The 14,357-nt window shown below is 42.7% G+C and overlaps 1 protein-coding gene and 1 pseudogene across 2 annotated transcripts in view; one reads left to right on the plus strand and one right to left on the minus strand.

Moving 5' to 3' along the window:
* LOC128591493 (60S ribosomal protein L7a-like) lies at positions 1–11,027 on the plus strand (annotated as a pseudogene).
* The window catches only part of OTULINL (OTU deubiquitinase with linear linkage specificity like), a 26,757-nt gene continuing 22,180 nt past the window's right edge, over positions 9,781–14,357 (minus strand). For both annotated transcript variants that reach the window (XM_053592971.1, XM_053592972.1), the window contains exons 7-8: positions 12,085–12,354; positions 9,781–11,274 (exon numbers count right to left, since the gene is read on the minus strand). In XM_053592971.1, the coding sequence (XP_053448946.1) occupies positions 11,101–11,274; positions 12,085–12,354 (444 nt within the window). In that variant the 3' untranslated portion in view covers positions 9,781–11,100. The remainder of the gene's footprint in view (positions 11,275–12,084; positions 12,355–14,357) is intronic.

The following is a 14,357-nucleotide window of genomic DNA, read 5'->3' on the forward strand; positions in this document are numbered from 1 at the left end:
CTCAAGATGCCAAAAGGAAAGAAGGCCCAGGGGGAAAAGGTGGTCCCAGCTCTCACCGTGGTGAAGAAGCAGCAGGCCAAGAAGGTGGTGAACTCTATGTTCGAGAAAAGGCCAAAGAACTTCAGCATTGGACTGGACATCCAGCCCACGAGGGACCTCACCTGCTTTGTCAAATGGCCCCGCTACATCTGATTGCAGCGGCAAAGACCCATCCTCTACAAGTGGCTGAAAGTGCCTTTAGCTACTCAGCTGCTTAAGGTGGCCCATAAGGACAGACCAGAGACAAAGCAAGAGAAGCAGCAGCGACTGTTGGCCCAGGCTGAGAAGAAAGCTGCGGGCAAAGGGGTTGTCCCCACTAAGAGACCACCTGTCCTTAGAGCAGGGGTTAACACTGTCACCACCCTGGTGGAGAAAAGAAGGCTCATTTGGTGGTGACTGCACACAATGTGGACCCCATTGAGTTGGTTGTCTTCCTGCCCGCCCGGTGTCAGGAGATGGGGGTTCCTTGTTGCATTATTAAGGGGGAAGGCCAGGCTGGGGCGTCTAGTCCACAGGAAGACCTGCACCACTGTCACCTTCACGCAGTTTAACTCGGAAGACAAAGCAGCTCTGGCTAAGCTGGTGGAAGCTATCAGGACCGATTACGACGACAGATGCAACGAGATCCGCTGGCACTGGGGAGGCAACGTCCTGGGTCCGAAATCCGTGGCTTGCATTGCCAAGCTGGAAAAGGCAAAAGCTAAAGATTTGCCACTGAACTGTGCTAACTGTACACTCTTGAGTTCTCTATACATAAAAATAATAATAAATATTCAAGCCAAAAAACTCCACATGCTCTCAAATATTCATTGTGGCACAATTCACAGTTGTAAAGAAAGGAAACCACCCAAGTGTCCATCAACATGTGAGTGGATAAAGAAAATGTGTTATCTTCATACCATGGAGTACCACTCGGCCATTAAAACCAGTGAACTAATTATCTTTTGCAACAACCTGGAATGAATGGGAGCTTCGTCTAAGTATTGCAAGAATAGAAAAACAAACACCACATGTACTCAGCACTAAATTGGACTAGTCAGTCAACACTGACACACACACAGGGAAGTAAAACTCAACAAAAATCAAGTAGGTGGGAGTTGGGAGGATATAAGGCACGTATCCTGGGTGAAGGGCATACTTATAAAACTTTGACTTAAAATGTACAAGAGCAAATTATGTAACTAAAACTTGTATACCCTGGTAATATTCTGGAAAAAAACAACAACTCCAGCACATGCATATCTTGTACAACATTTAAACAGACCACCACCAACAGACTCACCCATGAAGGGAATTATGCTTGGCCATGGAAGTTTCTGCTTTCCATCTTCTACCCCGACCATTGAGAATACGACTTTACAGGCAACCTCGTCCAGGGGTCCTCAAACTATGGCCCGTGGGCCACATGAGGCGGTGTGATTGTATTTGTTCCCATTTTGGTTTTTTACTTCAAAATAAGATATGTGCAGTGCGCATAGGAATTTGTTCATAGGGTTTTTTTTTAAACTATAGTCTGGCCCTCCAACGGTCTGAGGGACAGTGAACTGGCCCCCTGTTTAAAAAGTTTGAGGACTCCTGCAAGGCTTCTGTCTCACACACTTTGTTTCTCTCTAAGGTACTGGTTAACAATTCTATCTGTGAAGATGTTAGTTGGTTACTAAGTTTAATTATGGGCTCATCTGGCCTGGATTTGTATGCTATCAGTAAGGGTCACTCACGTTCATAGCTGAGCTGTGAGAAGCCTACCCCTAACACGCACAGGCAGTAGGTAGCATTTGAGGTGTGGTCTCCTCCCATCCACTATCTAGAAACTGATTCTGTGCTGGGGGCTCCCTTTCCCCATGCAGTGGCCACTGATGGTTGGGTAGAGATGGAGACACGGTTTGAGGGCCGTAGGAAGCCGGAGCCGATCAGATCCTGCTTCGAGGAATTGAGCTGGTGAGCTAAGATGCAGTTCTGGTCAGTGGTAGGGGCAGCCTTGCACATCTGGGATGAGAATAGGAGACTCCACGCAGAGATGGGGACAAACTGACAAAGAGACGAGGAAGAGAAGCGGGGAAGAAACACATAGTGAGGCAGAGAAACCTCGTGGGACGAGACCTGATGAGCAGTGAGGGACACAGCTGGAAACTTTCATTCTGGACTTCACAGATCTCTGGCAACTCCCCGTGAGGCCTGGCTGCACTTCCTGTGCTCAGTCCATAGGATTTCCCCTCCCCAACTCCCTCACTTCGGTTTTCTGCCTTCCCAACCTAAAGTGTTTGAGCCGAACCCAAAGGATACGCTCGTATTTCTTGCATTTCTAGCAAGACAGAATTAGGCTATTATTTTCTACTAATCGTAAAACAAAAACTTAAGCTCATAAATATTTGCCATTCACAATAAAAATAAACACAAACTTGGAATTCGTGAACTTGCTCAAAGGTCTTAGTGCAGACATTTAATCAGGGCCTTCTCTTCAGCCACTTCATCTATGAGGCCTGCTAAGGCCAAGCAAGCAGTGTTGTCTGTCAAGACTGTCAGGAAACCATGCACTGGCAAGTGTGTCCAGGGTAACAGAGTCTGGTGGAGAGGAGACCATTAAACATTAAATGCCACTTGTTCAAGATCTCCTTCCTATCTCACTCAACACCAAGAGACTTTCCTGTGTTAGTGGTGAGCTCCTCGGGCCCTCATTTTTCCTCATTTCAGCTGTGCACCTTAGCCATGTCCTTATATTTCCAATTTTGATAATTATTTGAATGGACTCACGTGTTCCTGACACAGCTCTCCTGATTCGGGCTGTTGCATCTCCAACCTGCCCTCACATGGAGGCTCTGCAGAGCCCAGGCAGGGCTGGCTGTTAGCGGGTAGGGGTCAGGCCTCCTCCATAGCAGGGCAACATGGCACACATTATTTCCAGGACTCCTTAAGCTTCTGTCCATTCTTAGGAGTCTTGTGACCTCACTAAATAACATTCTTTCCATAGCGTACTTGTCTAAGAACCTGCTTCTAAGTGAACTTAATGGCCCTGGTTAATTTTAACCTCACTAGGGGTATAATGTTAGCAAAACTTGGTTTGACTCCCTGTGTCCATTCCATAGGCCACATTGACTTGACAAATATATAGGTATCATTAACTTCAGGAAGCTTTTGTCCCCAGGACTCCATCTAAACTCTTCAAGTCCTAGGTCAATAAAAATAAATTTCAGAGCCAGGCATGGTGGCTCACACCTCCTAGCACTCTGGGAGGCCAAGGCGGGTGGACTGTCTGAGCTCAGGAACTCAAGAGCAACCTGAGCAAGAGGAAGACCCCTATCTCTACTAAAAGCAGAAAAAAGGAGCCAGGTGTTGTGGTGAGCGTCTGTAGTCCCAGCTACTTGGGAGGCTGAGGCAAGAGGATCACTCGAATCCAGGAGTTTGAGGTTGCTGTGAGCCATGATGCCATAGTACTCTATCCAGAGTGACAGAGTGAAACTCTGTCTCAAAAAGATAAAATAAAATAAAATAAATTTCAGGGGAACATACCAACACTGTTAAGAGTCTTTGCCTGCCTCTTTAAGAAGTCACTGCGAGCTCAGCTCTCTCATTATCAACTTGCAATCTGGAATTCCTTTGATTTGTGAGTGCTGTTCTAGTCACAATATGAGACCCACATTCCTTCCCACAAAGAGTTTGAAATCCAGGAAAGAAACAAAGTGGAATGACGTTTTTCTTAAGCAAAAAAGAATTGTGAAATCAGAGAGAACAGTGGATTTCTTCTGAGGGACAAATGGCTTCTTAGAACGGTTGTCATCTTCCTGCAATTGCACCTTTGTAGTGGGATTCTGAGGGCTGATCCAAGGACATTTTGCCTAGAGTAGGAAAAGGTACCTCCACTGGTGCAGGGCTTGGCCAGTGGACTGAGCCTCGTTGGTAGAAAAGACACTCCTTCCTCTGGTGCAGGGGACATCCTGCCCCCTCCCCCAGGGGCCCTTGGAGGTCTCAGCCCCCATTCACCTCTCCATTCAGGTACCACTGGGCAAGGCACAGTCTGCAGAACCTCACAGGGTGGCCCTGGGTGGACCAATAAAAGCAAAAACCCCAAAGCACTGCCCTCCCACTGAATAAGTGTTTAAGAACTTTTAGGTAGTATAACAACCTGATCTTGGTACAAAAGGTAGCAGAATGCAAAGGATTAGAAATTTAAAAACTTGTCCTTCATCATAGTTTAAAAAACACTGCTCTACCACAATTTTTGAAAGGAAAAAGCCACTTTACTTCCTGCTTTAAAAAGAGGATCATGTGGTGTTTCTTCTCCCACGTGGTACAAAGTAAAGAGCATCTTTTCAATTTTCTTGTACTTATAAAGACACAGAAAGGACAGCCCCCAAATGCAAAAACAGATGTAACTAGTCTCATGAGCACATTGAAGCATTCCATTGTTACCTTTGAAATGTAAACCAAGTGAAAAATTAATTTGACTCATTTGATCATTTGCTGATTGATGAATTGTAGGTCAAACATGCCCAGGGCTGTGTTTTTCTTTTAATCCACTCAGCATGTTTAACTACAGCTAAAGGTAGCTTTTCAGAAGAGAAATGTAAACATTTGTCTTTCCTACGTACCCACAACGATACAATACAACATACACCATTTTTACCAGGTGTCGCTTATCTCTGCCCCTTTTTATTTAAGGGAGCCGCAGATGTTCCTACTTGGAATCACATCACACCCAACTTGCCCACACTCAAGCAGCTTTTCTGGTTTTTTCTCATTGTGAGTTTGTACCTGTGCCTTTTCCTTACCTCACCCCAAGGTCCTTTTCATGCAGCTCTGGGTCCAACAGCTAATGCAGCACCCAAAGGAAGGCCGTGTACGCGCTGAGCAGCGGACGAAGACAGTACCTGACATGCACTTGAACTAGTTCCCAAGTTGCTTCCCAGATTCTGCCTTTGAGGGTGGCAGTGATGATGAGAAATGGGGCCCGGGGAGTCCCAGGCGTTTGTCCCAGGCACAGTAGGTAGGCTCTCACCGTCTGTAAGGCAGCCCAGTGTCACTGATCCATGCCTCATTCCGCCTTTTGACCTTATGGGTGAGTGAAACAAATTTACCACTATTAATACGTTCCATCTCGACCAGCGCCCCTGGCTCAGTGGGTAGGGTGCTGGCCACATACACTGAGGCTGGAGGGTTCCAGCTCGGCCCGGGCCAGCTAAGCAACAATGACAACTGCAAAAGAAAAGTAGCCAAGCGTTGTGGCGGGTGTCAGTAGTCCCAGCTACTTGGGAGGCTGAGGTTGCTGTGAGCTGTGACGCCATAGCACTCTACCCAGGGTGACATAGTGAGACTCTGTCTCAAAAAAAAGAAGTTCCATCTCAGATTTTTTTTTTTTTTTTTTTTGTAGAGACAGGGTCTCACTGTACCGCCCTCGGGTAGAGTGCCCTGGCGTCACACGGCTCACAGCAACCTCCAGCTCTTGGGCTTCCGTGATTCTCCTGCCTCAGCCTCCAGAGCAGCTGGGACTACAGGCGCCCGCCACAACGCCCGGCTATTTTTTTTTTTTTTGCAGATTGGCCGGGGCTGTGTTTGAACCAGCCACGCTCGGTATATGGAGCCGGTGCCCTACCCACTGAGCCGCAGGCACCGCTCTCCATCTCTGATTTTATAAATCAGGAAGCAATAAATATCCTTTGTGTAAAATGGGGGACATTTCTATACTTCAGGAGGGCTTCTTAGAAGATGTTCCTGTTTTAAACTTCTACTTGAGTATTAGTGGGTTTTACAACCCATCTAGACTACGATGAAAATAGTTCAAGCATGCACTTTTATTCTAGACAGTCTCACTCTGTTGCCTGGGGTACAGTGCCATGCCATCTTTATAGCCCACAGCAATCTCCAATTCCTAGGCTCAAGAAATCCTCCTGCCTCAGTTTTTCCATTTTTAGTAGAGACAGGGTCTCCCTCTTGCTCAGGCTGATCTCAAACTCTTGAGCATCCGGCCACCTCAGCCTCTCCGGGTGCTAGGATTACAGGCATGAGCCACCCAGCCAGCTTGCACTTTCTTTGATTAAGGAAATTATCTTGACTAAAGTTCACAAGAATCATGGCAGAAAAATGACTCAAATAACAGTCTATAAGACCTGATGATATTGACTATGTGGAACAACAGATCAATTATGTACAGAAATTTGATTTTCTAAACAGAGAGTGGTATTTTCCCAGGGACACCAGCTAGGAATATAACTTTACATCCCTCACGTGGTCTGCTCATTTGGCCTCCTCTACGCTGGCCATTGGGCCCCAGTTTCCACACACAGCTCGAGTATCCTCACACACATTCCATGAACTTCAAGTGCAGAGCCATGATGTACATTTCTGGCTATTCTACAGAGCACCTCAGTCCATGGTAGCTGAATACGTGAGTGGTTTTCCCATTCACTTATAAACCATGTCGATATTAAGCATAAATATAATCCGGACAAGCTTTCATTTTCTTGGCCTAAACTTGCATGCATCCTCAAACTGCGGCCCGCAGGCCACATGGTGTGAATTATATTTGTTCCCATTTTGTTTTTTACTTCAAAATAAGATATGTACAGTGTGCATAGGAATTTGTTTGTAGTTGTTTTTTTAAACTATAGTCCGGCCCTCCAAAGGTCTGAGGGACAGTGAACTGGCCCCCTGTTTAGAAAGTTTGAGGAAGCCTGGCCTAAAGCTATGACAGGATTAAAGCAAAAGCGAATTAAGGAAGACCCAACTATTTGAACAAATGACATGAAAGTGATTGTATAATTTGGACCCTCTTAATTTCTATGTCTAGCTGTAAAACATATATTTGTGGTAAAAATAAGATTTAAGGAAAGTGAATGGCTATACTATCAATTAAATTCTTTTTTTTTTATAGACAGTGTCTCACTTTATTGCCCTTTGTAGAGTGCCGTGGCCCCACAGCTCACAGAAACCTCTAACTCCTGGGCTTAGGCGATTCTCCTGCCTCAGCCTCCCGAGTAGCCGTGACTACAGGCGCCCACCACAATGCCCAGCTATTTGTTGCAGTTTGGCCGGGGCCGGGTTCGAACCCACCAACCTTAGTATATGGGGCTGGCACCCTACCTGCTGAGACACAGGTGCCGCCCTAAATTAATAATTTTTTTTTTGCAGTTTTTGGGGCTGGGTTTGAACCCGCCACCTCTGGCATATGGGGCCAGTACCCCACTCCTTTGAGCCACAGGCGCCACCCAGCTAAATTAATACTTTTTAAAAAGTGAATGCCTATAAGTATACCAAAATATAATCAATAATATCTATACTGTAATTAAACAATATTCACTTAGGACAATCATCCCTATAGACAGTTAAAGGTCTAGACCCATGAGGAATACCATGGGTATGAATCCCATGGGTTTAGACCCATGAGGTATATATAGATACACACACACATATATATAGCTAATTTTACAGTCACTGGTCTTGTTAAGCAGTGTGAAACATTCTTATAAACAGAATCATACAGCTTTAGGAACTTGGTATTTGAAAAAAAAAAAAAACTATTGTTGGGCAGCACCTGTGGCTCAAAGGAGTAGGGCACTGGCCCCATATGCTGGAGGTGGTGGGTTCAAACCCAGCGCCGGCCAAAAACTTCAAAAAAAAAAATACAGTTAATTCTACAGTCATTCCCTTATTTGTATTTGCATACATTTTCAAATATTGGGTTGGTTATTAAAAACATTTACCTACTTAGATGTGGAATTCCAACATTTCCAGAGTATTCAAAAAAGATATATATTGTTTTCTATTCCAAAGACCTGCTTTGACTGAATTAAAATTGTCTCTCTTTGGTCTCATTGAAATAAGAGAAAAATCACCTGATGGAGAATATTTCCATCAAATATCCATTTGTAGAAATTTCCTGGGAAAATCAAGATAAGTGCCCCCTGATCTGGGCTGTTCTTTTCTTTAGGAGGCTGAGCCCATCCTCTACCAGCTCAGTCTGGAGGTCTCCTATACCCTAGAGAAGGCCCTGGGCTTTCACCTGAACCCCTCTTGGTAGAAATGACTGGTTTAATACCGTAAAGACCCACATCCAAGAAATTTAAGTCAGCAGGGTAACTCTGAATTAATAGTTTCCTGGGGACTTTCACAGGATAGTGTTTCTAAATTGAACCCACAGTTGCTTAACTTTGGAGATAAACACGATTTTCCTGATCCATTTGGTACCTTAAACCTCCTTACATTGTACTTCTCAATGAGAATCTTCTAAGCCCAGAGGAAATATTCAGATTAGAAGAGTATAACAAAAAGACAGCATGAAAAGTAAAATAAATCCTAGTAGCAGATGGGGAATTAAAGTTGCCTCCTATGGAAAAAGTCAGTCTAGGAGATAAAGTTTTAAGGATGGTGGTGACGGCTGCACAATGACGTGAACGTACTTAACATCACTGAACTGTACACTTAAAAATGTTAAAATGATAAAGATTATGTTATGCATATTTACAATGAGTCAGTCTGATATTAAAAAATATTCATACAATTCCTCAGTATGATCACATATGGCCAAAATTTTAAGAGAGAATCTTATTCTAAAATAAGAAAAGGACAGGACAGGGCCTTATAATTGCACTTTTGCTATAGTTTCTCATCATTTAAAACATATGAGGTATGGAAAACAAACACACAGGAGTTCACCTCCAATTTCTTATTAGCATTTAAAAGTGGTGCTAATTTATATGAGTTCCTTCTGACTACTTGGTTTGTTATATTCATTTCACAACTGAATAAAAACAAAGAAAAAACAAAACCCAATACCTCCTCCCTGAATACATCCGTTTTGATACCTTCCCTGTATGTAAGAACTATTTATTTTTTATTAAATCATAGCGGTGTACATTAATGCAATCATGGGGCACCATACACAGTACAACTATTTAAATGTTGTCTTAGTTTTTATTTTCACTGTATTAAAATGTCTTCTTGTCACAATTTGGTTTTCTATTTAGAGAATTTTTGCCCCACCCCAACACACAGTTAGGATAAACATAATAGGTTCATTAATGTCACAGAGTCATATAGCCAATCCCCAGGAAAAGTTTTTTTCCTCTCAGTCCTGGATTGTGTGGAAATAATTACACTAGGTAAGGAGAGCCAAGATGTGTGGTAATATACAAACACCAGGTAAGTCCCTGGATAGCTCAAGTGGAACCAAAAGTTCAGAGCAGCAACTCTACATAAATATCAGCCACAGCAGCCTACAGCCGTCACCACCACCTGTGAACAGAAAGAGGAGAGTTCGTGCAATTGTGGTCCCAGTAATACATCCAGGGGACAACTTCTGACACTGTTAAATGATCAGGTTATGTAAAACCACAGACATTTCCAAGCTGTCAAGGGCTGGAGAGTTCAATTAAGAACTCTGGTTTAGTGTGGCTGAGCTGTTAATCTTCAACAGGAAAACAAAGTGATGGTGGGAACGATTCACTATCGAACATCTGGTTGATGAGTACACACAAGTCATCCCATGACTTGGGATTTCTTTGCAAAAGAAAATAGATGCTAATTTCATACACCACAGCACTTCACACACCTCTTTCTTTTTTATTTATTGTAGAACACAAACATAAGGGAATGTTAGCTCCAAATATCTTGTTAAATAAGTCACTCTTAGAAAGGGATGAGTTGGAAGTGATATGTCATTAGCAAGATTTTTTAAATTATTTTTAATTATTGAAACTCAGAACAGACTAGCAAAGTACCTCCAAAATAAAAATTACCAAATTAGATTAGAAAAGTACTTCCAAAATAAAGACCAAAAAATGAGCTAGCCTGACAATATCAGTTTTCTGCTGCTGCTGTATGTAACATATTGCCACAAAGTTAGCAGCTTAAACAGAAATCTGTTATCTTACAGTTCTGTAGGATAGAGGTCTGACATGGGCTTCACCAAAGTCAAGGTGCTGGCAGGACTGTGTTCCTCCCAGAGGCTCTAGGGGAGGTTGTTTCCTTGACTTTTCTCACTTCCGGAGGCTGTCCACCCGCCTTGCCTCAGGGCCTTCCTCCATCTTCAAAGCCAGCAATGGTGCATCTGTATGTCACATTTCCTTCTGCATCTGACACTGTCCGCATTCCTTCTTTCACTTTTAAGGACCTTTCGATTGTATGGGACCCACCTAATGAGTACAGACAAGTCTTTCTAGTTCAAAGTCAGTGCATTAGCACCTTAGTTCCACCTGCCACCTTTGCCATTTAACCCAACATATTCACAGCCTCTGAGGATTAGGACGAAGACATCTTTAGTGGGGGCAAGTATTCTGCCTACCATAATGAGATTCTGCACATTAAATACACATTAAATAGACCATAATTTAATATTTTTATGACAGTTCATTAACTGTCATCCAGTTGCTTTAATGTATAGAATGTTTGTTTTTTTCTAAATCAACTGGCCAGATGTAACAGTAACAAAAAAAAATGTAGATATATAAAATGAACTGTAGAAAACATTAAAAGTAGTGATTGTGTGTTTACATGTGTGTATATTATATACATAAACTATACATGTATACACGTATTTATAAACATACATATGAATATATACACACATACACATAATTTTAAAGTTAATCAAATGGTTCTAGAAAATTTATACCAAAGACCTGTGGGAAGGTAATGCTTATAAAATAAGCCCAAGTTTATGATGATCTAAAATCAGTCCATGACAAAATTTTTCATGATGAACGTAAAGGCCAGAGAAAAACTCCCTCCCTATTAGCCATTTTTCCCTACTTGTTTTCTTCTTGCTTTTCTCCCATTGTTGTCCATATTAAACTTCCTTGTGCCCTTAAAGGCCTGCCATCACATCAAGTGACCAGATCTCTGGTGGACAAGATCAAATTGCCAACTCCCGATGTCAGCACAGATGCTCTGGTGGAGATCATCCAAAAATACAGGAAAACAATCTGGGTATTGCTCCATCCAGGACACATAGTACCTGTGATTCTGTAGAAAAAGGTCCCAATTCCTTCCACGGCTGAAATGCTAGCTTAGGTTTTACAGATATACTTTACTTTCAAGTAGGACCACTGCCACTGCGCAGCCCCGGCAGACCTAGAAGACGGGAATGTGGTAGTGGAGGTCGTTCTCGGTCAGCAGGGGGACCTCTGGCCACTCCCTGAAAGGCTCCTCTGGGTAGCGAACTTCAAAGTCTCTGGAGTTAAACTTGAACAGTCTGAACACTTTTATCTTTACTTCAAGGGAGTATCCAAGTATAAACATATCAATCTGGGGATGAGATCAAAGAGAGGTCACAACTACTTTCCAATTCCTGCCTCCCACCACGGTGTGGGGGGGGGGCGGTTCCCCTGCAGTTTATGGAATAAACTGCTTGTCGACAGATCTACCCACAAACCACCCAGAGGGCACAAAATGAGGAACAAACGCCCACAATGTGGAAGGAAGGGGACAAGCGTGGGGACATCTCTCTAGACGAGTGTTAAGAAATCCTAGGAAAAAGCCATTTGAGTAAAAAAAAAAAAATCAATGAAACAGAAGGGAACACTCATAAAAACTGCACTGTTTTCTAAACGATCATTTTAAATCAATGTATAAAAATGTTAGATAATTTTGTTCGCTCTTGAGGAAAGCAAAACAACACAAAAGAAACCCTTTTCCATGGGGATAAAAGCATTTTCTGGGTTACAAAAATGTAAATTAATTTCATTTATCTGTAGGAGGTAACCAAATGCTTTCCCAATGCTGTGTCATCTGCCAGCTGGATCTTTTTGTGGTGAACCTCTGCCTGAGAGAACCCGTTAATATCTGAAAAGCAACAGGAGGCAACAAAACAAAACAAAAAAACCAACCTCACGAACTGGTCCCTCTCTGTGAGGTCTGGGAAGACACAGAGCACGCAGCAGAGCAGTGAGGTGTGTTACTCTTCTTTTCTCATTTTAGAAACGATCATATCAACCAAGCACCCCTCTACAGTCAGTTATGTCACTGCTGAAAGTAACCCCCAAACACCTTTGTGCTCAAGTAGTTGAACACGTAACATCCTTAACCAAACACATGCTGCTCTTCCACCCCATTTACCTGCTCTAGTCCACAGGTGTCACCCACAAAATTCAGATGGTTCATCATGAAGCTCAAAGGATCACACGATGTCTCCCTGGCAAACAGGAGCCTAAAAAGACTGGGAATGACCTTATTAGTCTTCATTTGTTCATAAGCTTCAGTGACTTGATACAGCATGAGGAACTTTAAAGCTTCATAGAGTTTATATTCCAGAATGGCATCAGAAAAGAGGATGTTGCACATACTTCCTCTCTTGTGATAATCTTTAATTCCATTAAATTCAGTCCACTAAAAATAGAGATGTAAAAGTGAAGTTTAGAAGGGTAAAGGTGAATATATTTAACAACGCAGTTTTTAAAGTATTTATGAAATAAACCAAAATAGAGGAGGCTGGTACTTTAACTCTTTATATCTCTTGGAACTGTTTCTTTTTTTTTAAAACCGTAAGTATACCGCAACAGACTGTGTCCCCCCAAAGCTGTATGTTAAAACCTTAATCCCAAAGTGATGGTATTAGAAGGTAGGGCCTTTGGGCATGATCAGGTCATGAAGGAAAGCCCTTGTGAATGAGCTTGGTGCCTTTATATAACAGTGGTTCTCAACCTTCCTAATGCCGCGACCCTTTAATACAGTTCCTCATGCTGTGGTGACCCCAACCATAAAATTATTTTCATAAACCTGTATTTGTATGGAGTGTATGTGATGGCTTTAGGTGACCCCTGTGAAAGGGTCATTCGACCCCCAAAGGGGTCGTGACCCACAGGTTGAGAACCGCTGCTTTATAAGAACAGGCCGACAAGCTAGCTAGTTCTCTAACTGCCATGCAAGGACACAGCAAAAAGATGACTGTCTATAAAACAGGAAGAGGATCCCCACCAAAACCCCACCCTGCTGGCACCCTGATCTCAGACTTCTGATCTCCAGAACTGTGAAATATCAACACTTGTGTCATAGCCACCCAGTTTACAGTCTTTTGTTACAGCAGCCCAAGCTTAGATACACACACACACACACACACACACACACATATTACTTTTACATTAACAAACTAGTTTAAATTAAATATTTTTTTAAAAAAGTACTACCTCCGGGTGGCGCCTGTGGCTCAAGGAGTAGGGCACCGGTCCCATATGCCAGAGGTGGCGGGTTCAAACCTAGCCCCGGCCAAAAAACAAACAAAAAAAGTACTACCTCCTTGTAAAGTACTAAGCAGGTGAGTTTTCTAAAATTGCTTAGGATAGTTGGGTTACACAAAGGATATTCCAGAAAAGAACAGTGCCTGCACAGTTTAACGCTCACCACATATGCTGGCTGAACAGTTGCTGTGCCTTAAGTCACTGGATACACTAATCGTACAGGGTATGTAGCATTTATATTTCTATTTTAGAGATAGGGAAGTATGGTTCAGAAAGGTTAAGATATTTCCAAAGGTACCCTACTAATGGTAGGCTCAGGATTCATTCTAAATCATCCAAAATCTGTGTCATTATTAAATAACAACACTGAGAAAATGCTTCAGGACGTTGGTCTGGGAAAGGACTTCTTGAATAATACCCCCAAACACAGGCAAACAAAGCAAAATTGCACATGAGACCGTATCAAGCTAAAACGCAACTGCACAGCAAAGAAAACAATTAACAAAATAAAGAGGCAACACACAGAACAGGAGAAAGTATTTGCAAACTACCTGGCTCACAGGGATTAACAATCAGAATATACAAAGAGCTCTAGCAACTCAACAGGAAAAAATCCAATTAAAAATACGGGCAAAGGAGCTAAATAGACATTTCTCAAAAGAAGACACACAAATGGCTAAGAGGTATATGAAAAAATGCTCAACATCGTTAATCATCAGAGAAATGCAAATCAAAGGTATAATGGGGTATCATCTTACCCCAGTCAAAATGGCTTTTAGGGAGGGGTGGAGAAAGGAAGAACAGAGAGAGGGAAGGAGGGAGGTAGGTGGGGCCTTGGTGTGTGCCACACCTTTTGGGGGCAAGACATGATTGCAAGAGGGACTTTGCCTAACAAATGCAATCTGTGTAATCTGGTTTATTGTACCCTCAATGAATCCCCAACAATAAAAAAATAAATAAATTAAAAAAAAAAGATAGGCAGTAATGAAAGGAGGCCAGGATGTAGACGAAGGGGGACCCGGGTACACAGTTGGTGGGAATGTAAATTATTGCAACCACTATGGAGAGCAGAATGGAGGTTCCTCAAAAAACTAAAAATACAACTACCCTAAGACGCATCATTCTCACAGCTGGATATATACCCAAAGGAAAGGG

This window comes from Nycticebus coucang, chromosome 1 (genome assembly GCF_027406575.1).
Source record: "Nycticebus coucang isolate mNycCou1 chromosome 1, mNycCou1.pri, whole genome shotgun sequence".
In the NCBI taxonomy this organism is placed as follows: Eukaryota; Metazoa; Chordata; class Mammalia; order Primates; family Lorisidae; genus Nycticebus; species Nycticebus coucang.